Below are 25,667 nucleotides of genomic sequence, written 5' to 3'. Positions count from 1 at the left end.
TTCTTATTGGTCTATTAAATAATTTGCCAACTGGTGATGTCACCACGCAGGCCAAAACTCCATCCCAACAAAACACGCTGAAATTTCAGGCGGTCTTTTTAAACAGTTTACACTAAAATGGCATTAGCATAATTGGAGCCTGCAGGCTGACTTTGGTTGTCTGGCTTCCAGGTTAAGAAGGGCTGGTGTTAAGAAGGACGGTGTGGCGGGTCATGTTTAGGAGGAGGCATGACTTGACCTTCGCGTCTATGGAGCCCGTTGGGGAGTTGCAGTGATGAGACAAGATCGCAATTGGATATCACGAAAAAAGGGGCGGGGAAAAAAAAGGCGAATCATGTTTTTGACTGCACCAGGCCTTTAAAAGTTTTGTTTGCAGTCATGCAGTGTTTGATCATGCATTGAAAGATCAGTTCGAGGTAATCAATTAATGATTTTTGCGTCACTTTAATTTTAGGTGACACTCAACAATATTTTACTTTACCTCATACCTGTCAAAAGTAGCAAATTAAACGGTAAACTTCTCTCACATTCCTAGACACACACACAGTGCACACATACAGTATATTTACAATAACACCGTACCTTATCTGCAGTGGGTTTTTTAGTCTTAGTAACTCTTTTCCAGCGAAAAATATCAGGGTTATGTGAGTATGCCATTTCTGACGCCAAATTAGCTGCCACTTATTACCGAATTAATACAGAGGAATACAATTTTACTTGCTACATAATTTATATTAACTACTCATAGCACTAGCTAAAAAAATACTTAGTTAGAAGTCTAATTTTGCACTGAAATAGGTATCTGAAGCTAATCCAAAAGTGATGTAGCTAGCTCCATGCTGTTCTGCTGTTTGCTAGTGCGCTGAAATAGAACGAGATGCCTTGGTAATGTAGTCAATAGCCACGTTTCTCAAACGCACTGTTTGCTTGACAGTGGCATTAGTAAACTACAAGTCCCATTCAAACCTTTTGTCAACAGAAGCGTCCCTTTGGTAACTATGGTAACTTTGGATCCCTCCCCAAATGTTGAACGTTTGACTGTGTTGTAAAAATATACCCTAAATCAACCTTGATTGAATTTGCAAAAGTCCACACAGCATTATCATAGTCCCACAGAAAGAGTTTGCAGATGTTATAATGTATGCACACACTCTGTCTATTCAACAGCAAATAATGTTTTGTAACGAATTCTGCAAATTGTCACTAGTTTATCACAGCCACAAAGTCAAAATATCGTACACATTTATGGAAACTAAAATGTGCTTTTTAGTCTTAATTTAAGGTTAGGTTAGGGGGAGCAGCAGATTTTAATAAGATAAATTGTACAAATAGGCGGGCTTCAGCCATAATTATGAATGGAGATTTGTTAAATAGTGACGACCCTCTCTCTGCAAGCTCCGAAAATGATGACGTATAATGGAAGTGACTGGAGTGCGTGCGCCGTTCATAAGTTCGCGACGTATAGTTTTCACGTGCTTTGGTTCCTGGTAAGCGAAAGATGCTTAATGTTCAATTACTATGTTTTGAAAATATGAAAACGTTACTTTATCCTGTTGAGCTTTGTCTAGGTTTTCGAAAATCAGACAAATGTAAACATTTATTATGCTGTACTATTAAAAACGCCACTGAATTTGGCTACAGTAGTGATAGCGAATGCTAACAACATCGTCAAGCTAGCCAGTTGTTTTCCCATTTTGGCCATAGTACGTATGGACAGACATTTTAAACCGTAAACATCTGTTAATTACTGGAATCATCCGTTTCTATTATGTTCTATTATTATGCTTCTAATATACCTTTCTACTTGCACCACAAATGTCAATACTCCATATTTCACACTTGCGTGTTAGAGGGCATCAAATCTGTGATGCATTGTGGGTATATTTTGACTGACCGATCTACTACTCATTATTTGTAGATCAGTCAGTCAAAATATCGATGTAAAACAAGCCCACTCTTTCATCATCTGTCACCAACCCCCTTGTTTCGCTCCTCTGTCTGTCTGTCAGGCAGGATGAAGTTGGAGCTGTCCATGGTGGTGCAGGGCTGTCGGCTAGGTGTGCTGACGGGACTGGGCAGGGCAGGACAGCACTCCCTAGAGGTGCCGGGGTGCCTGCTGTACACCCGCTGCGGCACCGTGCCACACCTCACCCAGGACACTTTGCACACACTGAACAACCTGCCCTCCGTCACACAGCTCACCCTGAACACACTGTGAGAGCCTCTTCCATTAGCACACTCTTTTCCTGTCTCTAACACACACATCAAAATAGTATTTAAAGTACTTGCTTTGTGTGTACTTCCTTTAGAGCGGAACACCAGGAAGTATTGGAGGAGTTCAAGGAGGGAGTCAGGAAGTTTGCAGGTTGGCACTGACTATTCTTGTTGATATTATGCCTCACTAGGGGTGGATATAATTTCTGGAACATTGCAACAGGAATCTGTTTCAAAAACTTGGTAAATTACAAGGTTGCCAACAAGCAACGCATACAAAGTAGCATGCTCAATTCAACTAGCTAACTAGCTGCCGAATAGGCATCAATTCACCACGTAGCTTATTCTTAATGTTTGTCCATAGGCTACCAGAGTGTGGAAAGAGTGTTAAACTTAATGAAATAGCCTACGCCCTACCCGGTATCTTATTCTGCCCCTATACAACTTTGTATGCGTTGTTTGTTGGCAACCTTGTAATTTACCAAGTTTTTGAAACAGATTCCTGTTGGAACGTTCCACCCCCTCACTACATCTACTGTCTGCGCCGGTGCAGTAGGAAAGTCGAACATGTCATGCATTCATATGCTTAGAGCATATCATATTAGACGTGCTCTACTGAGTGACCAAACTTTCATTCGTGAAAGTGTCTTTAGTTTTTGACATGAACACATGTACAGAACTTTCTATACATTTTTGTCTCGGCTTAACTAGAAAGCAGTTGGACATGAAGAGAAAAGTACATCACTTCGTTGCTGAATATTTGAATGGATGAGGCAGAAGTGCAGTGTTGAAAAGCACAATCGGCCTTAGCCCTTTCTAAGAGCTCCGAATGTATGCTTCACAAGTCCCAAATGGCTTTGAAACAGTCCTCATGTAGGAAAGTCAAAAGTAATCTCTCTCTAACAGAGATGGCTGGCTGTAGTGTGGCACCACTGAGCTGTTTCCTGCCCCTGGGCAAGCCAAGTTGAAATGAGAAAATGTAATTAGCGTTGTTGCACTTGTTCACACGCAGGGAATTATTACATTGTGTCTTGAGGCGGGCAGGGAGGGAGTAACCTGATTGGGTAATTAAAAGTGAGCGTGCCACCGCCTGCCAGTGCTTGTTGATTTTGTTTAGGTTCTGGTTTTGTCACCTTCTGATCTTCTCTCACAGCTAGCCTCTAAGGCCACGCCTCCTCTCTTGCATGGCTTCCAGTGTGTATTTAACAGAATGAACTAACTATCTGACATTACCAACAAGTATATGTATCTGCCTCCTGCTGCTGTGTAGACTATTAGTCGATGCGTCTTTTACTCATGCTACTGGACCGGCTGTGCTGTCTGTTCTGCAGTAGGATGAATGCAGTGTTACGCATGCTTTAATACTGCGGTTGACCTTTCACAGGTCTTCATGACACAGTGTTGTACTGCTCCCTCCACGACCCTGCGACCTCATGCCCCCCAGGTCACATCACCAACAAGGTCAGAGGTCATGATTGAGGTTCTACTTATCCAGCAAAAAATATATTTTAGACTGAGCATTGGTGTCTGTCTAAATGCTTTACATTTCTGGGAGTTAAGTGTGATTGTGTGTGCGTATGTGTCAGAGTTGACACTAACAACAGATTGTTATAACTACAGTGCATTCAGAAAGTATTCAGACCCCTTTACTTTTTCCACATTATAACGTTACAGCCTTATTCTAAAATGTATTACATTTTTTCTCATAACTCTACCCCACAATGACAAAGCAAAAACTTTTATTTTTTAAATGTTTGCAAATGTATTTAAAAAAGAAATAAAAAACAGGAAATATTTCATTTACATAAGTATTGAGACCCTTTACTCAGTACTTTGTTGAAGCACCTTTGGCAGCGGTTACATCCTTGAGTATTCTTGGGTATGACGCTACAAGCTTGGCACACCTGTATTTGTGTAGTTTCTCCCATTCTTCTGCAGGTCTTCTCATACTCTGTCCGGTTGGATGGGGAGAGTCATTGCACAGCTATTTTCAGGTCTCTCCAGACATGTTTGATCCGGTTCAAGTCCAGGCTCTGGCTGGGCCACTCAAGGACATTCAGAGACTTGTCCCGAAGCCACTCCTGCGTTGTCTTTTCTGTGTGCTTACGGTCGTTGTCCTGTTGGATGGTGAACCGTCACCCCAGTCTGAGGTCCTGAGCGCTCTGGACCAGATTTTCTTCAATGATCTCTCTGTACTTTGCTCTGTTCATCTTTGCCTCGATCCTGACTGGTTTCCCAGTCCCTGCCACTGAATAACATCCCCACTGCATGATGCTGCCACCATAGGGATGGTGTCTGGTTTCCTCCAGATGTGACGCTTGGCATTCAGGCCAATCTTGGATTCATCAGACCAGAGAATCTTGTTTCTCATGGTCTAAGACTCCTTTAGGTGCCTTTTGGCAAACTCCAAGCGGGCCTTTTACTGAGGAGTGGCTTCTGTCTGGCCACTCTACCATAAAGGCCTGATTGGTGGAGTGCTGCAGAGATGGTTGTCCCTCTGGAAGGTTCTCCCATCTTCATAGAGGAACTCTAGAGCTCTGTCAGTGTGACCATTGGGTTCTTGTTCATCTCCCTGACCAAGGACCTTCTCCCCCGATTGCTCAGTTTGGCCGGGCGGCCAGCTCTAGGACGAGTCTTGGTGGTTCCAAACTTCTTCCATTTAAGAATGAGAGAGGCCGGTGTGTTCTTGGGGACCTTCAATGCTGCAGAAATGTTTTGGTACCTTTCCCCAGAACTGTGCCTCGACACACTCCTGTCTCGGAGCTCTACGGAAAATTCCTTCCACCTCATGGCTTGGTTTTTGCTCTGACATGCACTATCAACTGTGGGACCTTATATCGACAGGTGAGTGCCTTTCTAAATCATGTCCAATCAATTGAATTTACCACAGGTTTACTCCAATCAAATTGTAGATACATCTCAAGGATGATCAATGGAAACAGGATGCACCTGAGATCAATTTTGAGTCTCATAGCAAAGGGTCTGATTACTTATGTAAGTAAGGTGTTTTTAATTTGTAATACATCTGAAAAATCCATTTTAAAATAAGGCTGTAATGTAACAAAATGTGGGAAAAGTCAAGGTGTCTGAATACTTTCCAAAGGCACTGTATACCAAGATAGCTTTGGGAACAGAACTTTATTGAGATCAAATGTTTTATCGGTGAGGAAATGTGCAGAATTTCGGCCAAAACCCTTCTTGTTCCACCTTCTCCCACTTCCGGCCACTGTGTTTCCTCTCATCACCATATTTGGTTCTGAGAGGAAACGCCAAGAGAATGCTTCACATTTATACATCCGGTGAATTATCTGGCTCATTATTCCATCTGTGCTAACACTGTCTGTGTTTGTTCCAGACGGTGTCTGTGTGGGGCAGTGGCGGTCGTATCGAGCTGACGGTTGCGAAGTTCATGGCTCTTCAGAAGGCTGTCCAGCCAGACCTGTACCAGAGCATGGCAGACGGAGAGACTTGGCAGATCAACACTTCTCGCAAGAGGGTCCGCAAGTCAGTGGACCGCACCCTGGCCCACCTGGATGAGTGTCTGCTGCTCCACCACAAAACACAGGTCTGTTTGGGACTGATGCTGCTGTAGCCTCACACAAGGCCATGATGATGCTCCCAATATTAGAGGAATTCAATTAAAAGCTTCACCTACATGGGGTGTGGGAGTCATTTATAAGTATACTGTACAGACACGGGCTACTTTTACTGTCAAAATATCTCTCTTTCTCTCACCCTTTCCAGTGTGTGTACGGTCATGAAAATCCTGGAAAAGTCATTGAATTTTAAAATGAAATCTGAAAAGTGTAGGAAAAGTCATAGAATTAATTACATTTCTGTTTAATGTAATTTATTTATTCAGAGTTATATATTTTAACAGTCAAATAAACATATCAGCCAGGTTCGGAATAACAAAGTGTGTCTGTTTTGTGTGAGATGAGTGGGCTGTTGCTCAAGGAGAGATAGACAGTCGGACAATTCAGCAGCAGCAGGTAGTAGGTCTATAAAATGTGATAGAGAACAGACTAACTAGGTAGGTAGACAATTCAAAACATACAGTTGGAAGTTTGCATACACTTAGGTTGAAGTCATTAAAACTCCACAAATTTCTTGTTAACAAACTAGTTTTGGCAAGTCGGTTAGGACATCTACTTTGTGCACGACACAAGTAATTTTTCCAACAATTGTTTACAGACAGATTATTTCACTTATAATTCACTGTATCACAATTCCAGTGGGTCAGCAGTTTACATACACTAAGTTGACTGCCTTTAAACCTGTCTGGGAACGGGAACCCCTCGCCAACAGCCAGTGAAATTGCAGGACGCCAAATTCAAACAACAGAAGTCTCAAATCAAATTTATATTTTTTTCAAACATACAAGTATTAGGCACCATTTTAAAGATAAAATTCTCATTAATCCAGCCACAGTGTCTGATTTCAAAAAGGCTTTACAGCGAAAGCTCCAGAAACGATTATGTTAGGTCACCAACAAGTCACAGAAAATCACAGCCATTTTTCCAGCCAAAGAGAGTTGTCACAAAAAGCAGAAATATAGATCAAATTCATCACTAACCTTTGATCTTCATCAGATGACACTCATAGGACTTCATGTTACACAATACCTGTATGTTTAGTTCGATAAAGTGTATATTTAAATCCAAAAATCTAATTTTACATTGGCGTGTTATGTTCAGTAGTTCCAAAACATGCGGTGATTTTGCAGAGAGCCCCATCAATTGACAGAAATACTCATAATAAACATTAATAGATACAACTATAATACATGTAACTTTAGATAAACTTCTCCTTAATGCAAACGCTGTGTCAGATTTTTTAAAAACTTTACGGAAAAAGCATACCATGCAATAATCTCGAGTACGGCGCTCAGAGCCCAAAGCAATATCCGCCATGTTGTGTAGTCAACATTAGTCAGAAATAGCATTATAAATATTCACTCACCTTTTGATCTTCATCAGAATGCACTCCCAGGCATCCCAGTTCCACAATAAATGTTTGATTTGTTCGATGAAGTTCATAATTTATGTCCAAACACCTCCTTCTGTTAGCGCGTTTAGTAAATAAATCGAAACTCAAGAGGCGCGGGCAAGTCCAGCGGAAAGGTCGGACGAAAAGTCCAAAAAGTTATATTACTGGTCGTAGAAACATATCAAACGATGTATAGAATCAATCTTTATTGAAGATTTATGATAAAAACATCCTAATGTCCCAACCGGAGAATTCTTTTGTAGAAAAGCAATGGAACGAGAGGTAACTTTCTCATGACCGCGCGTCTCGAGCCCATGGCTCTCTGCCAGACACCTGACTCATTCCCCTCTCATTCAGCCCCCCTTCACAGTAGAAGCCTGAAACAATGTTCTAAAGACTGTTGACATCTAGTGGAAGCCTTAGTGCAACATGACCAATATCCCACTTCCTATCTTCAATAGTGTGCTGAGTTGAAATACTACAACCCTCAGATTTCCCACTTCCTGGTTGGATTCTTTTTCTCATGTTTTTGCCTGCCACATGAGTTCTGTTATATTCAGACATCATTCAAACAGTTTTAGAAACTTCAGAGTGTTTTCTATCCAATACTACTAATAATATGCATACATTCTCATCTGGAACTGAGTAGGAGGCAGTTTACTCTGGGCACCCTTTTCATCCAAAAGTGAAAATGCTTCCCACTAGCCCAAACAGGTTTAAACAGTTTGGAAAATTCCATAAAATCAAAAGAAATCAGCCAAGACCTCAAGGAAAAAAAATTGTAGACCTGCAAGTCTGGTTCATCCTTGGGAACAATTTGAAGGTACCACGTTCATCTGTACAAACAATAGTACGCAAGTATAAACACCATCGGACCATGCAGCCGCCATACCGCTCAGGAAGGAGACGCGTTCTGTCTCCTAGAGATTAATGTACTTTGGTGCGAAAAGTGCAAATCAATCCCAGAACAACAGCAAAGGACCTTGTGAAGATGCTGGAGGAAACAGATACAAAAGTATCTATATTCGCAGTAAAACGAGTCCTATATCGACATAACCTGAAAGGCCGCTCAGCAAGGAAGAAGCCACTGCTCCAAAACCGCTATAAAAAAGCCAGACACAGTTTGCAACTACACATGGGAACAAAGATTGTCGTTTTTGGTTAAATGTCCTCTGGTCTGATGAAATAAAAAATATAACTGTTTGGCAATAATGAGGAAAAAGGGGGAGGCTTGCAAGCCGAAGAACACCATCCCAACCTTGAAGCACGGGGGTGGCAGCATCATGTTGTGGGGGTGCTTTGCTGTAGGAGGGACTGGTGCACTTCACAAAATAGATGGCATCATGAAGCTGGAAAATTATGTGGATATATTGAAGAAACATCTCAAGAAGTTAAAGCTTGGTTGCAAATGGGTCTTCCAAATGGATAATGACCCCAAGCATACTTCCTTATTGTGGGAAGCTTGTGGAAGGCTACCTGAAACGTTTGACGCAAGTTAAACTATTTAAAGGCAATGCTACCAAATAGTAATTGAGTGTATGTAAACGTCTGACCCACTGGGAATGTGATGAAAGAAATAAAAGCTGAAATAAATCATTCTCTCTACTATTATTCTGACATTTTCAGATTCATAAAATAAAGTGGTGATCCTAACTGACCTAAGACAGGGATTTTTTACTATGATTAAATGTCAGGAATTGTGAAACTGTGTTTAAATGTATTTGGCTAAGGTGTATGTAAACTTGTTTTTTTTACCCTCTAGTTAACCGTTAAGCTATACATGTTTGTCATGTCAATGTCCCAAAAAACCACTGACACTTGTGTCGTGTCTTTGGCTTTGCCGGATTAAGTGATATGACATGCTATTCTATTAAATCCTTTCTCCGTAATTAATATTACCTGATTTAGCTAATCATGTAAATGTAATTAACGAGAGTCGGAGCACCACAAAATAATATTTATAGAGCTGTTATCTTCCGAATAAACTCTTAAAGACCTAGTAATATTTTACATCAATAACAGTCAATATTAATCGTCACCTTAATTCAGTCTCATCTGAAAGTTGTAAATTCTTGGTTATCTTCACGAACCCTGGCTAACAAGTTGAATCAGCAATACAAAATTGGGTTTAATTATTTATTTACTAAATACCCAACTAATCACACAGAGTTACATATACACAGAATGAATTATACCTTGATTACAAATTATGTCAAAGGAAAACGTCCCAGGACAGAACAGATATGACAGCTGGTTACACAAAAGAAAAGGGGCTGGGTTTGAGTGAAAGAGCGGGAAGACTGAGGAACAAAGGGAGAAGCTGTGCTATCGTAAATACAGTATCTTATGCATTCTAAATTACCGGCCATTTGGAAAAGGAAAATGTAATAAATATTTACTCTGAGCTGCACTTCGGTAGGTTGGTGATAGATGGAAGGCCGTGTTGCCCAACCGAGTCCTTTTGAAGAATGTCTCTGGTGGTAAATTGGATACGTTGTGGTAATGTCATTGTGTGGTAGACGTAATACTCTGTCTGTTCTTTCCTAGCCCACGTTTGCAGCTGCTGTTGCTAACTCAATGGCTAGGAGGTATCACTTCTATAGTGAATAAGAGTTCAAAGTTCATACCATTCGCAACCAAAGCTCATGCTGAGGTTGGCTTAGTTCTGTAGTTGACATGTTAGTCCTTTTAACGCAGAGGCTGCAGACCTCACATACTTGGAACAGGAGGTTACATTTTCATCAAGGCTTTATATAGTGGAGCGAGAAGGGTGTGTTTGAAAAGTTGTATAACCCATGTCTCTTCACAGGGGAGGGCCACTGATTGAGCAGAGCCCTAACCTTATGAAAACCCAAATCTCTCATTTGGAAGCTAAAATTACATTTAATCTCTTCACCAATAATTTTATATTCAAACATTTAAATTGAACAACGATTCCATGTGAATCCGATAACTACAATCAGCAGACTTTCCACTGTAGAGTTTGTCATCCTATCATTGATGAGCATGTCTCAGATGACAACCGAACTGACATCATATTCATTAAGTACATATGTTCAATTGGTTGGATTACCAGAATATAGTTCATTTCCCCCCACCTTCTGATGTTCCCAGAATCTCTGTTAACCAAGGGTTTTTCAAATGTCACATCAGTAGCGTAGAGAGAGTAAAAAGGGGGGAAGAGGTATTTATGACTGTCATAAACCTACCCCCAGGCCAACGTCATGACACTTGTGAATAAGGCCACACTGTCGTGTGTGTTTTGTCCAATATTTTTATTTTATTTTTAATCCCCCTCCCCCACAGGAGGGCTTTTGGTAGGCCATCATTGTAAAAAATATATATGTATATAAAAAATATAAAAAATTACTGACTTGCCTAGTTAAATAAAAATAAATGCAAAGTTGATTTACTTTTTTGAACTAATTATATGATTCATGTCAACAATATTTTTTTCATGAAACGAACGATTCATTTTGCCATTGTATTAGTTGGGGTTCGGTTGAATCACGTTGAATTGAATCATGTGAATCAGAATAATTTGTGAATCGGGAACATTTAATTTTAGGAAAATTTGTTAGATGTACCATATATTTTGGATTACGTGGATCTTGTTTTGTAGATACTTCCAGTTGATTTGGGCATCCAGTTTGAGGCATTTTAACTCAATAGATGCTAGTCAGCCTAGCTGAGGGTTGACCACATGTTTTATACAGTTGCCTAACAGCTATTCTACTTTGTGCAAGGTGCCTTGCTCCGAGACAGGAGATGGTTCATGGAATCAGAGAGCAGCCTCCCAGTGTCGACACCACATTACGCTTACTTTTTCATACCATACATACCATACATACATTCTGTACATAGAGAGGCCGTCAATTGTTGGTCATGGAAATTTGGTGAAAAGTCATGGAAAAGTCATACAATTCCATGTCAAAATGTGTATGAACCCTGTCTTTCGTTCTCTGGGGTCTCCAGGAGCTGAGTGGGGTGGAGGTGTTGGGGGTGGTGGAGGGAGGAGATGTGCTGGAGGAGAGGGTGCGGTCGGCCAGGGAGACGGCCAAGCGGCCAGTAGGAGGATTCTGTCTGGACGGGCTCCATACTGCAGCCATGGAGACACACCTCCGGACCCAGCTCATCACCGCCGTCATCAAGGAGCTGCCTGAGGACAAACCCAGGTGTGTGTGTGGTCCACCTGTAAACAAATGTTCATCTTATAAAGGCTATATAGCATACAAAAACTCTTCATAGGCACTACATGGATGCATCACAGACCCCTTTCTGTGTTAGAAAAAAATAGTTGCACAAGGGCAATGTGCAGAAGTTGTTGCACAAGGGCAATGTGCAGAAGTTGTTGCACAAGGGCAATGTGCAGAAGTTGTTGCACAAGGGCAATGTGCAGAAGTTGTTGCACAAGGGCAATGGAGTTCTTAATAGTTCCTATTTATTTGCTTATGACTGTATTTCACACTACTTTTGGATTATAATTGGATTTTAAAGCTTGCATGAATGTCCTGCTTAATACACTGCTCAAAAAAATAAAGGGAACACTAAAATAACATCCTAGATCTCAATGAATGAAATATTATTATTATTATTAAATACTAATGAAATACTAATATTTCTTTACATAGTTCAATATGCTGACAACAAAATCACACAAATTATCAATGGAAATCAAATTTATCAACCCATGGAGGTCTGGATTTGGAGTCGCACTCAAAATGAAAGTGGAAAACCACACTACAGGCTGTTCCAAATTTGATGTAATGTCCTTAAAACAAGTCAAAATTAGGCTCAGTAGTGTGTGTGGCCTCCACGTGCCTGTATGACCTCCCTACAATACCTGGGCATGCTCCTGATGAGGTAGCGGATGGTCTCCTGAGGGATCTCCTCCCAGACCTGGACTAAAGCATCCGCCAACTCCTGGACAGTATGTGGTGGATGGAGCGAGACATGATGTCCCAGATGTGCTCAATTGGATTCAGGTCTGGGGAACGGGTGGGCCAGTCCATAGCATCAATGCCTTCCTCTTGCAGTAACTGCTGACACACTCCAGCCACATGAGGTCTAGCATTGTCTTGCATTAGGAGGAACCCAGGGCCAACCACACCAGCATATGCTCTCACAAGGGGTCTGAGGATCTCATCTCGGTACCTAATGGCAGTCAGGCTACCTCTGGCGAGCACATGGAGGGCTGTGCGCCCCCCCAAAGAAATGCCACCCCACACCATGACTGACCCACCGCCAAACCGGTCATGCTGGAGGATGTTGCAGGCAGCAGAATGTTCTCCACGGCGTCTCCAGACTCTGTCACATGTGCTCAGTGTGAACCTGCTTTCATCTGTGAAGAGCACAGGGCGCCAGTGGCGAATTTGCCAATCTTGGTGTTCTCTGGCAAATGCCAAACGTCCTGCACGGTGTTGGGCTGTAAGCACAACCCCCACCTGTGGACGTCGGGCCCTCATACCACCCTCATGGAGTCTGTTTCTGACCGTTTGAGCAGACACATTTACATTTGTGGCCTTCTGGAGGTCATTTTGCAGGGCTCTGGCAGTGCTCCTCCTGCTCCTCCTTGCACAAAGGCGGAGGTAGCGGTCCTGCTGCTTGGTTGTTGCCCTCCTACGGCCTCCTCCACGTCTCCTGATGTACTGGCCTGTCTCCTGGTAGCCCCTCCATGCTCTGGACACTACGCTGACAGACACAGCAAACCTTCTTGCCATAGCTCGCATTGATGTGCCATTCTGGATGAGCTGCACTACCTGAGCCACTTGTGTGGGTTGTAGACTCCGTCTCATGCTACCACTAGAGTGAAAGCACCGCCAGCATTCAAAAGTGACCAAAACATTAGCCAGGAAGCATAGGAACTGAGAAGTGGTCTGTGGTCACCACCTGCAGAACCACTCCTTTATTGGGGGTGTCTTGCTAATTGCCTATAATTTCCACCTGTTGTCTATTCCATTTGCACAACAGCATGTGCAATTTATTGTGAATCAGTGTTGCTTCCTAAGTGGACAGTTTGATTTCATAGAAGTGTGATTGACTTGGAGTTACATTGTGTTGTAATTACCCTTTTGTGACTAGGGGGCAGTATTTTCATTTTTGGATAAAAAAACGTTCCCGTTTTAAACGGGATATTTTGTCACGACAAGATGCTTGACTATGCATATAATTGACAGCTTTGGATAGAAAACACTCTGACGTTTCCAAAACTGCAAAGATATTGTCTGTGAGTGCAACAGAACTGATGTTACAGGCGAAACCCAGATAAAAATCAAATCAGGAAGTGGCAAATTTTTTGAAAGCGCTTCATGCCAATGACTGCTTATATGGCTGTGAATGGGCTACGAATGAACTTACGCTTTCTACGTATTCCCCAAGGTGTCTACAGCATTGTGACGTCTTTTTACGCATTTATGATGAAGAATAGCCGTAAGGGACCACATTGAGCAAGTGGTCACATGATGGCTCCCGCAGAAAATCTTGCGCAAAGTACTGAGGTAGCCATTATTCCAATCGCTTCTAATGAGAAACCAATTGTCCCGACGGATATATTATTGAATAGATATGTGAAAAACACCTTGGATTGATTCTAAACAACGTTTGCCATGTTTCTGTCGATATTATGGAGCTAATTTGGAAAAACGTTTGGCGTTGTAGTGACCGTATTTTCCGGTCGATTTCTCAGTCAAACGTGAAGAACAAACGGGAGCTATTTCGCCTACAAAAATAATATTTTTGGGAAAAAATGAACATTAGCTATCTAACTGGGAGTCTCCTGAGTGAAAACATCCGAAGTTCTTCAAAGGTAAATTATTTAATTTGATTGCTTTTCTTATTTTCGTGAAAATGTTGCCTGCTGCTAGCAGAGCCTAGCATAGCATTATGCCATGATAAACTTACACAAATGCTTGTCTAGCGTTGTCTGTAAAGCATATTTTGAAAATCTGAGATGACAGTGTGATTAACAAAAGGCTGAGCTGTGTCTCAATACATTTCATTTGTGATTTTCATGAATTAGAAGATTTTCTAGGGGTATTTATGTCCGCTGCGTTATGCTAATTAGTTTGAGGCGATGATTACGCTCCCGGATCCGGGTTTGAGAGTCGCAAGAAGTTTAAGTGTTCCCTTTATTTTTTTGAGCAGTGTATAATGTTTGCATCATAATCGCAAATCAACTGAATTATACTTAAAAAACACATTGGCTAGCTTTTGTTACAGCCAATGTCATTGAGCTTTAGCATTTTAGCTAACAAATGCTGCATCCAAAATAGTTATTTTGCGAAGATAACAACCAAATATAATCTTAGCTTATGTTCAAGCAATAATCAAAACATTTTAATCATGTGAGAACCCCAAAAGGTTATTTTGTTTAGAAGTAATAAAAACGTAAATCTGTTGAATGGGCGCAGACGGCGATGACTCCCTCACTGCAGCCAAGAGTTGCTCGCATCTGTGCGTGACATCAGTGTGTCGTGTACTGGAAAGGGGTCTATAGCTTGTGACATAACAGCTCCCTCTGTAGGGGGCATTGGCAGGAATGACATATCCCACTATGTTTTGTTTATTATGACTAAACTGTCAAAACAGAACGATGTGCTCTTTGTCAGCACATTGTGTGTGTGCTGCAGCTCTGCCTCAGGCAGCTGCTCTCTCCCACTCTCTCTCTCCCTCTTTTCGACTGCTTCACGGCAGTAAAAGTTAGTTGGTAAATCTATCAACATCTCTCAGAGGAAAAACTGAGGCTGCCTTAAAAAAAAAGTATCTGAATATGTTGCTAATCTTTTTCAGAGGGAAGAAAAGTTGCTGGCAGGAATCTGAAATGTCACAATAACATAGATCAAAGCTACCGAGTTGGCAACCCTGCCCATTAACACTTCATACGCTCCTGCTAGCGAAGTCTCTCCACACCAGCTCCAGTCTCTGCCCCTCCACACCAGCTCCAGTTTCCAGCTTTTACCCTTCTTACTCACCCTGTCTACACCTACACGCCCATAAACCCTAAATATGAATGCACCTTCATCCCATCCCACTCTCTCTCCTTCCCTGACTCACTCCTCCTCCCCTTACAGCACCAATTATTTGTGTTTCTCCTTCCCTCACTCCACCCCCCCAAAGCAGGATACTCTTCAAAAACAATCCATACCTCCTTTAACACTTTTTAATTATCTCCCTCTCCACTCCTCTCTCCTCTGTTCCAGTCTGTCTATTCCCTCTCTCCACTCCTCTTTGTCTCTCATCTGCTGTCTGGCTCTTCTCTCTCTCCACTCAGACCAATTTTAGAATGTACAGCAGGGACCAAGTGAGGAGAGAGGACTGACTGACCAAGTAATGGCTCTAATTGAGTGATCATGTGACACCTGTGAAAACCAGGGGTTGGAAACGGTTCAGGGAACAGAACTGAAAAATAAATAAATTTTTAGAGCAACAGAATCAGAACCCGGAAGAAAAGTGATCTATACTGTTCTGGAACAGAACCGCTATTTTAAAAGCATGAGAACAGATTAATAACTTACATTCCAGGCATTTTGTCAGTTTCACCAAAACAAACGCAACACGGCGCCTATGCAAAGCCCTCAGTCCATCACTCAGAAACGTGTTCCAGTGTCTGCCTGCCAGCTGAAATTCTTTGTCAGTGCGTGTTTAGGCTACCTGCCCCTCCCCCCGCCGAAGCTTAGGCCAAGGTAGCCTACTGACGTTACAAGTGTGATTCTGAAATTAGGGAGAGATTTTTAATTAGAGAAAAATGTATTAACTTTTTCCATGCTAGTTACGGATGCTATAGTTATCACGTTTCACATTGGATTTATTAACTACGAAAAGGTAAGACGTGTTTTTAATTCTTGTGCCGCTGTGCACACACAAACTTGTTAGCGACCCTGTTCCAACACCAAGCCAAGTGTCTGCAGTGTAAAGACATTCAAAGTTCCTTCATAGAAGCCGCCACTTCTTAGGTATATTTCTGTGGGCCTAGTTCAGATAATGCATGTCATAACAATGCCCTCGTCCACCCTCTCTCGCCCTCTCCCCACCTTCAAAATTTCAGTCGTATCTCGCGCCCTACACTTGTCTGTCCATAGCGCATGTAAACAACTATAGCCTAGGCAGCCGATGGCGCCCATGACTAAAAAACTATAACTTGCCCGCTTATAGCAAGCTGCTCTGTCCAAACTGATTGGTGAAGTAATTTAAGGTTGAGCTAATGTAGCAAAGAAATTATATAACCGGTACGTACTGGTTCTGGACTTTATTTTGCAGGTCGGAACAGAACTTAACGAACAAAATGTTTTGAAAAAGAATTTCAATTCCAACCCCTGGTGAAAACACAGCGACCCACCCCCCATATTCTACACTATTATTAAATTCTACCCCACACACACTCAACCCTAAAACCCCCTAGTGGACTGCTGTTACTCACACAGTGGGAGATTAAGAGGAAGACGAACACCCCTCCCTCTGTCCTTCCATCACTCTGCGCTCATAATGCTCACTCAGAATCTCCAGGAAACCATGGCAACCCCTGCCTTCCCTCCTGGGAGCCATGGCAACCCCGTTCCCACTCTGCTTCCAGCTGCACTGGGAATACTGGTCTGGCTAGAGAGTAGACTCCCCACTGAACTCAGCCTGCTTCCCAGTGCCCCGGTGGTGGGGAGACCTCTGTCCTATTCCTCCTTGCCCTGGAGGTGAGGGAGCCGACTGGGGCTCTAGGGTGGAGAAGGAGTAGTGGAGAGAGACAGTGGTGCTGCAGGTGGTATCAGAGACCCCCAGATGCTCCCTTTGGGCCGTACTGCGTTTCCATAATGAAAAGAGGCTCCATCGGGCCTGTGCTGGGTCAGCCTGCCCCTGGGTTGTGGTGGTGCTGGGAGATCCACTCCCTACCCCTGGCCATCATTATGGGATGGCAAATTAGTTTGGCCCTGGAAACTCGAGGCAGTGGAGTAGAGAGGGTGAGGGGGAAAAGTGAGTGATTTTGAGACAGGTGGGTTAAGAGGGGAATGGGTTTCAGGAAGATGGGGGGGGATGCAATCTGTTTTTTTTCTGTCTGCTATGAGCATGCATGTGTTCTGTGTATGGATGTTAAGTTTTTGTATTGATTTTGGTGTGTGTGTGAGCAAGAGGGAGAGATGCTGCATCTGTAGTGCTTCAGGGATAGATAAGAGAGATGGGTAAGAGTCTTTCAGTTTGTCTGGTAATTCAATCATTGATCAACAGTGTAATACGTTTCTGTCTGTTTGCCCGCCTGCCTCTCTCTTTCTGTCTGTCAGGCTGCTGCAGGGTGTGGGGCGGCCAGACGAGGTGCTGGCGTGCGTGGAGGCGGGAGTGGACCTGTTTGAGAGCTTCTTCCCCTTCCAGGTGACCGAGCGAGGCTGTGCTCTCACCTTCCCTTTCAACATCACCACTGACCCAGAGGCAGCAGGTACAGGTGTACAGGTACCCCCAACAGGTCTGTGTGTTCCATAAGCACCAAATAGCTGACTACTAACCCTTATGTGACCAGCTACTTGAATGACTTAAACAAATGGGGGTGCATCAGATGCCACCCAATTCAATTATTTTCATTCTGCTGGCTACTTGTGATGTGTTGAGAACACATTGACAGCTGTGATGCAGTACTGTCAGAACCATGGGCCCGCTCCACACAGACAGCTGCTGTGATGCAGTACTGTCAGAACCATGGACCCGCTCCACACAGACAGCTGTGATGCAGTACTGTCAGAACCATAGACCCGCTCCACACAGACAGCTGCTGTGATGCAGTACTGTCAGAACCATGGCCACTGACAGCTGTGATGCAGTACTGTCAGAACCATGACCACTGATAGCTGTGATGCAGTACTGTCAGAACCATGGACCCGCTCCACACAGACAGCTGTGATGCAGTACTGTCAGAACCATGACCACTGACAGCTGTGATGCAGTACTGTCAGAACCATGGACCTGCTCTACACAGACAGCTGTGATGCAGTACTGTCAGAACCATGACCACTGACAGCTGTGATGCAGTACTGTCAGAACCATGGACCCGCTCCACACAGACAGCTGCTGTGATGCAGTACTGTCAGAACCATGGACCCGCTCCACACAGACAGCTGTGATGCAGTACTGTCAGAACCATGGACCCGCTCCACACAGACAGCTGTGATGCAGTACTGTCAGAACCATGGACCCGCTCCATTTGGCCCTTCAGCCCCTTTCACTACCTTGTTTTGCTACAGTGGTTACAGCTCTGAAAAACTGGACAGGTGTTGTCATGAAGGAGAAACGTCCTCTGGGCCTGATTGTAGGTCTGCCTAAGCCTGTAGCATTATATTGTTACGCCTATCCGGACCTTTCAGAACCCGTGTCGGACTCGTCGTGTGTGTGATGGGGTCAGTGACTAACGTGACAGACAGTGTTAAAATGACGTCTTTGACGTTATGTTAATGATTTGTGTGGGATTGATACTGATCCCAGTACGCTCGTTGCATTGATTTGAAAATGTACAGTGGCTTGCGAAGTATTGCCATTTCTTATTTTGTTGCCTTACAACCTGGAATTAAAATACATTTTTGGGGGGTTTGTATCATTTGATTTACACAACATGCCTACTACTTTGAAGATGCAAAATATTTATTATTATGAAACCAACAAGAAATAATACATTTAAAAAATGTAACTTGAGTGTGCATCTATTCACCCCCCCCCAAAGTCACCTTTTTTGCAGCAACTACAGCTGCAAGTCTCTTGGTTTATGTCTCTATAAGCTTGGCACATCTAGCCACTGGGATTTTTGTCCATTCTTCAAGGCAGAACTGCTCCAGCTCCTTCAAATTTTATGGGTTCTTCAAGTTTGAGGTACAGCAATCGAAGTCATAACACAGGTTCTCAATTAGATTGAGGTCTGGGCTTTGACTAGGCCATTCCAAGACATTTAAATGTTTCCCCTTAAACCACTCAAGTGTTTTAGCAGTATGCTTTGGGTCATTGTCCTGCTGGATGAGAGGTGTGATGAGAGGTATTGGGTTTGCGCCAGACATAGCGTTTTCCTTGATGGCCAAAAAGCTCAATTTTAGTCTCATCTGACCAGGGTATCTTCTTCCATATGTTTGGGGAGTCTCCCACATGCCTTTTGACAAACACCAAACGTGTTTGCTTATTTTTTTCTTTAAGCAATGGCTTTTTTCTGGCCACTCTTCTGTAAAGCCCAGCTCTGTGGAGTGTACAGCTTAAAATGGTCCTATGGACAGATACTCCAATCTCCACTGTGGCGCCTTGCAGCTCCTTCAGGGTTATCTTTGGTCTCTTTGTTGCCTCTCTGATTAATGCCCTCCTTGCCTGGTCAGTGAGTTTTGGTGGGCGGCCCTCTCTTGGCAGGTTTGTTGTGGTGCCATATTCTTTAAATTTTTAATAAGGGATTTAATGGGGCTCCATGGGATGTTCAAAGTTTCAGATATTTTGTTGTTACCCAACCCTGATCTGTACTTCTCCACAACTTTGTCCCTGACCTGTTTGGATAGCTCCTTGGTCTTCATTAGAGGTTGACCGATTTAATCGGAATGGCCGACTAATTAGGGCCGATTTCAGGTTTTCATAACAATCGGAAATCTGTATTTTTGGGCGCCGATTTGCATTATTTTTTTATTATATACCTTTTATTTAACTAGGCAAGTCAGTTAAGAACACATTCTTATTTTAAATGACGGCCTAGGAACGGTGGGTTAACTGCCTCGTTCGGGGGCAGAATGACAGATTTTCACCTTGTCAGCTCAGGGGATCCAATCTTGCAACCTTACAGTTAACTAGTCCAACGCAATAACGACCTGCCTCTCTCTCGTTGCACTCCACAAGGAGACTGCCTGTTACGCGAATGCAGTAAGCCAAGGTAAGTTGCTAGCTAGCATTAAACCTATTTTATAAAAAACAGTCAATCATAATCACTAGTTAACTACACATGGTTGATGATATTACTAGATATTATCTAGCGTGTCCTGCGTTGCATATAATCTGACTGAGCATACAAGCATACAAGTATCTTAAGTATCTGACTGAGCGGTGGTAGGCAGAAGCAGGCGCGTAAGCATTCATTTAAACAGCACTTTCTTTGCGTTTTGCCAGCAGCTCTTCGTTGTGCGTCAAGCATTGCGCTGTGTATGACTTCAAGCCTATCAACTCCCGAGATGAGGCTGGTGTAACCGAAGTGAAATGGCTAGCTAGTTAGCGCGTGCTAATAGCGTTTCAAACGCCACTCGCTCTGAGCCTTGCAGTGGTTGTTTCCCTTGCTCTGCATGGGTAACGCTGCTTCGAGGGTGGCTGTTGTCGTTGTGTTGCTGGTTCGAGCCCAGGGAGGAGAGAGACGGAAGCTATACTGTTACACTGGCAATACTAAAGTGCCTATAAGAACATCCATTAGTCAAAGGTTACTGAAATACAAATGGTATAGAGGGAAATAGTCCTATAATAACTACAACCTAAAACTTCTTACCTGGGAATATTGAAGACTCTTGTTAAAAGGAACCACCAGCTTTCATATGTTCTCATGTTCTGAGCAAGGAACTGAAACGTTAGCTTTTTACATAGCACATATTGCACTTTTACTTTCTTCTCCAACACTTTGTTTTCGCATTATTTAAACCAAATTGAACATGTTTCATTATTTACTTGAGGCTAAATTGATTTTATTGATGTATTATATTAAGTTAAAATAAGTGTTCATTCAGTATTGTTGTAATTGTCATTATTACAAATCTATTTGAAAAAAATTGTCAGATTAATCGGTATCGGCTTTTTTGGTCCTCCAATAATCGGTATCGGCGTTGAAAAATCATAATCGGTCGACCTCTAGTCTTCATGGTGCCGCTTGCTTGGTGGTGTACCTTGCTTAGTGATGTTGCAGACTCTTTGGCCTTTCAGAACAGGTGTATATATTCTGAGATCATGTGACACTTAGATTGCACACATGTGGACTTTATTTAACTTCTTGAAACTAGGGGGCACTATTTTCATTTTTGGAAAAATAACGTTCCCAGGACCAGGCTATTTCTCAGGACCAGATGCTAGAATATGCATATAATTGACAGCTTAGGATAGAAAACACTCTAAAGTTTCCAAAACTGTCAAAATATTGTCTGAGTATAACAGAACTGATATTGCAGGCGAAGGAAAGAAAAATCCAATCAGGAAGTGACTCTTATTTTGTTCCTATGCATCCCTATCGCCCATTGAAAGGGATATCAACCAGATTCCTTTTTCTATGGCTTCCCTAATGTGTCTACAGCCACTAGACATAGTTGCAGGCTTTTATTTAGAAAAATTAGCGTGAACGACAACATTGCGTCAGTGGTCTGTTGGTGGCTCTCGGAGTGATTTGTGCGTAATAGACAAAGGCGGCCATTGTTCCTCTCGCTCCTACTGAAAAGCCTATTGTCCCGGTTGATATTATCGAATAGATATTTGAAAAACACCTTGAGGATTGATTATAAAAAACATTTGCCATGTTTCTGTCGATATTATGGATCTAATTTGGAGTTTTTTTCGGCGTTGTCGTGACCGCAATTTCCGGTGGATTTCAAGAAAACGTGGACAAGAAACGGAGGTATTTCGGCTATAAAAATAATCTTTATGGAACAAAAGGAACATTTGCTGTCTAACTCGAAGTCTCGTGAGTGAAAATATCCGAAGCTCATCAAAGGTACACGATTTAATTTGATTGCTTTTCTGATTTTCGTGACCAAGCTTCCTGCTGCTAGCTGGACATAATGCTATGCTAGGCTATCAATAAACTTACACAAACGCTTGTCTTGCTTGGGCTGTAAAGCATAATTTCAAAATCTGAGATGACAGGGTGATTAACAAAAGACTAAGCTGTGTTTCACTATATTTCACTTGTGATTTCATGAATATGAATATTTTCTAGTAATATTTTTTTGACCGTTGCGATATGCTAATTAGTGTAGTTGATGACAATTCTCCCGGATCCGGGATGGGTAGTTCTAATTATGTGACTTCTGAAGGTAATTGGTTGCACCAGATCTTATTTAGGGGCTTCAAAGGGGGTGAATACATATGCACACCACTTTTCTGTGTTTTATTTTATGCTTTTCACTTCACCAATTTGGACTATTTCGTGTATGTCTATTACATGAAATCCAAATAAAAATCCATTTAAATTACAGGATATCATGCAACAAAATAGGGAAACCGCCAACTTAATACTTTTGCAAGGCACTGTACATGATTAAACATTACAGTGGGCTCTCATGGGCGAAGGCTGTGATCACGCTGTTGAAGATAATTGATGTTAATCAGTATGATGATGAGGAGGATTTTGAAGTTAAGAGTCATGGGGCGTTGGGCTTTCCCTCACCGCAGGGAGTCCAGCAGAGTACAGCAGTCTGTAATTCACTCAGATCCGTCTGCCACTGTAGACAGATCTCTCTGTTGAACAGAGGCTTCTTTGGCTTAACATCATGAATTAATCAACAAACTTTGTTCCCAACCAGCTTCCAGTTCAATACCACTGAGCATTATGGCAGCAAAGACCAGCGAGTGTGTGTTTTTTAATTACTGTGTGAATATGATAAAGTGTCTTTCTTTATAATTGTGTCCCTTGCTGTGTGTGTGAACAAGATAAATGGAGACGTGTGTGTTTGTTTGTGGGGATAAGATGCCGTATGCGTTTTCTAGCCCTCGGTTAAATCAAATAAATGGGTGGAGATACAAACCCAACGGGTCAGATGGTGAAATTAAATCAATGAACGATCTCACTGTTACCCAGTAAACCGATAACAATTAAATCATGCCCTGCCGTTAATCTCTGATAAAGGAAAAGAGAACACAATATGATTAAAGTGTTCCTGAGGGAAATTGAAGCCTCCCGCAAGGTTTTCCATTTGAGAACTGTAAAAGTTTTTATATCAGGCCAAAGTAACAGATTCAGAAGTTGAGGATCAGACCGATTTAAGTATCAGATAGCACTAATCGATTCTGCACGGGGGAGTGTAACGAGGTTCACTGGAGGTGAGTGTTAGGACAGGACTGGGGTCCATCAGCGAATGAGGAGACAGCATCCAAATCCCCCCTCAGCTAATTAGAGGGCTCTGTGGGGAGGTGGTGTCACAGCCCTCACCCCAATCTTCCTCTTCTCTGGCACCACAGTCTTACCACCTGCCATCCTTGCCCTCTCTCTCTCCTTCTCGCTATCCTCCCTTGCTCTTCAGATCACTCCTTCTATTCACTCTCCCTCTATCCCTTTTTCCCCCTCTCTCCTTCCATCTGTCAAACTCATCTTCCCTCTCTTTACTATCATTCCCTCCTGACCTGACTTGTCTCTCGTGCTCTCTCTCCTCTCCATTTTTCACCTCTTTTCCCACCTCCTTTGCCCCACCCCCATCCTGTTGTTCTCTCCACTCTTATTTTCACCTTTAACTCTCGCTCGCACTCTCTCTGTCACACTGACTGGATCATTCTGTTTGCCCTTCAGTTGACCTTTAGATGGAAGTGCCTGATAATAATTTAATGAAGCTGTTGGGTGAGGAATTTCCCTTGTGTGGGGGGGATGCTTTTGTGGGTTTTGGTGGACGGGGCCTTGAATACAGCAAATACTGATGTTCCTTTGTGGGAAAGGAGAAGATCGTGAAATTGGAACACAATGGGCCATAATTGGTTTAGGATGTATGGTTTTAGGACATGATCTGACTGCTATGGACTTTGGAATGTGTGGGTTTAGTAAATGGATCAGATTGGTCTAGTTGAATGGGTGTGGCCAAAGGGATTGATTTGATTGGTGTGTATTTTGGCAGTTGTGGAGTTGGACAAGTCCGAAGCTGCTGTAGGTCAGAAGAATGGAACCGATAATCCCCAAGAAGACCAAACCAAGATGACTCCTTTTGAGATTAACCTGAAAGATAATAGGTTTGTGTCCATTATTGTTTGTGCCAGTTGGTGTATGCACGTTTGCCTCTGTCCCTTTCACTCTATTCTAAGGAATGTGTGTGTGTGTTCCTGTTTCATCTGTGTGCGCGTGTGTGTCACTCTGGGTGTGTGTCTGTCCGTGTGTGTGACCCTCTGCTCTCCAGGTACAGAGAGGACTTCAGTCCCCTGGTGGAGGGGTGTGGCTGCTACTGCTGCAGGAACCACCAGAGGGCGTACCTACACCACCTTCTGGTGACCAATGAGCTGCTGGCTGGAGTACTGCTCATGCTCCACAACACGGCCCACTACTACGCCTTCTTCACTGCCCTCAGGGGGGCGCTAGCCAGCGACAAGCTGGACCACCTCAAGAAAAGAGTACTAGAAGGACCAGGCAAGGGGATGAGCGGGGAGGGGGATGGATAGGTTTGTTTTAGAGTTAAGGGTGGGACAGGGAGGGGCTGGGGAGAAGGTGGGAGGAATGGAGGGTGTGATCCAGGTGAAATTGTTGGGAGACCTTTTCTCTCCTTCCTTGAGGAGACTCTGTTGGTTTGAAAGGTGGCTAGATGAAGGCAAAGTTTCTGTTTAATTGCACTCACCTACCCAGTCAGATCAGTGATTTACTTTCAGGCAGTCAGGATGCATTTTGGGGACTCCAAGGAGAAATTGGCTTTGTAGCGGGTGGCAGTCATCCATAAAAACAAAATAGGCATCTCAACAAATAAAAAAGATATGACAATAGAGGGAGCAAGAGGACCAGGTGAAGGGGTGTGGAGGGCCAGTGGAAAGGGGCCAGGAGGACCAGGTAGAGGGCCAGGAGGACCAGGTAGAGGGCCAGTGGAAAGGGGGCAGGTGGAGGGCCAGTGGAAAGGGGGCAGGTGGAGGGCCAGTGGAAAGGGGTCAGGAGGATCAGGTGGCAGGCCGACCAGGTGAAGGGCTAGTGGAAAAAGGGTGCAGGAGCACCAGGTAGAGGGTCAGTGGAAATGGGGCAGGAGGACCAGGTAGAGGGCCAGTGGAAATGGGGCAGGAGGACCAGGTAGAGGGCCAGTGGAAATGGGGCAGGAGGACCAGGTAGAGGGCCAGTGGAAATGGGGCAGGAGGACCAGGTAGAGGGCCAGTGGAAATGGGGCAGGAGGACCAGGTAGAGGGCCAGTGGAAATGGGGCAGGAGGACCAGGTAGAGGGCCAGTGGAAATGGGGCAGGAGGGCGAGTGGAAATGGGGCATGAGGACCAGGTAGAGGGCCAGTGGAAATGGGGCAGGAGGACCAGGTGGAGGGCCAGTGGAAATGGGGCAGGAGGACCAGGTAGAGGGCCAGTGGAAATGGGGCAAGAGGACCAGGTAGAGGGCCAGTGGAAATGGGGCAGGAGGGCCAGTAGAAATGGGGCAGGAGGGCCAGTGGAAATGGGGCAGGAGGACCAGGTGGAGAGCCAGTGGAAATGGGGCAGGAGGACCAGGTAGAGGGCCAGTGGAAATGGGGCAAGAGGACCAGGTAGAGGGCCAGTGGAAATGGGGCAGGAGGACCAGGTAGAGGGCCAGTGGAAATGGGGCAGGAGGACCAGGTAGAGGGCCAGTGGAAATG

The 25,667-nt window shown here is 43.5% G+C and overlaps 2 protein-coding genes across 10 annotated transcripts in view; one reads left to right on the top strand and one right to left on the bottom strand.

Annotated features, from left to right (window-relative positions):
• The window catches only part of LOC110489651 (coiled-coil domain-containing protein 191), a 38,834-nt gene extending 37,984 nt beyond the window's left edge, over nt 1-850 (bottom strand). Inside the window, exon 1 of the mRNA XM_021562395.2 lies at nt 583-850. Coding sequence (XP_021418070.2) covers nt 583-657 — 75 coding nt within the window. The 5' untranslated portion in view covers nt 658-850. The remainder of the gene's footprint in view (nt 1-582) is intronic.
• Nucleotides 268-24,558, top strand: qtrt2 (queuine tRNA-ribosyltransferase accessory subunit 2). Of its 9 annotated transcripts, none has more exons than XM_021562402.2 (9): nt 268-416; nt 2,010-2,214; nt 2,310-2,365; nt 3,599-3,675; nt 5,570-5,779; nt 11,179-11,378; nt 17,466-17,644; nt 23,979-24,090; nt 24,255-24,558. In XM_021562402.2, exons 2-9 carry the CDS (start codon nt 2,015-2,017, stop codon nt 24,511-24,513), a joined length of 1,293 nt encoding a protein of 430 aa, XP_021418077.1. In that variant the 5' UTR covers nt 268-416; nt 2,010-2,014; the 3' UTR covers nt 24,514-24,558. The 9 variants fall into 9 exon arrangements, with proteins under 9 accessions (XP_021418077.1, XP_036799741.1, XP_021418080.1 ...); XM_036943846.1 differs by having other exon boundaries at nt 321-416; nt 2,014-2,214; XM_021562405.2 differs by having other exon boundaries at nt 386-512.
• The last annotated feature ends 1,109 nt before the right edge of the window (nt 24,559-25,667 follow it).

Source organism: Oncorhynchus mykiss, chromosome 15 (assembly GCF_013265735.2).
Source record: "Oncorhynchus mykiss isolate Arlee chromosome 15, USDA_OmykA_1.1, whole genome shotgun sequence".
Classification (NCBI taxonomy): domain Eukaryota; kingdom Metazoa; phylum Chordata; class Actinopteri; order Salmoniformes; family Salmonidae; genus Oncorhynchus; species Oncorhynchus mykiss.
This window is presented reverse-complemented; position numbering and strand designations above follow the sequence as displayed.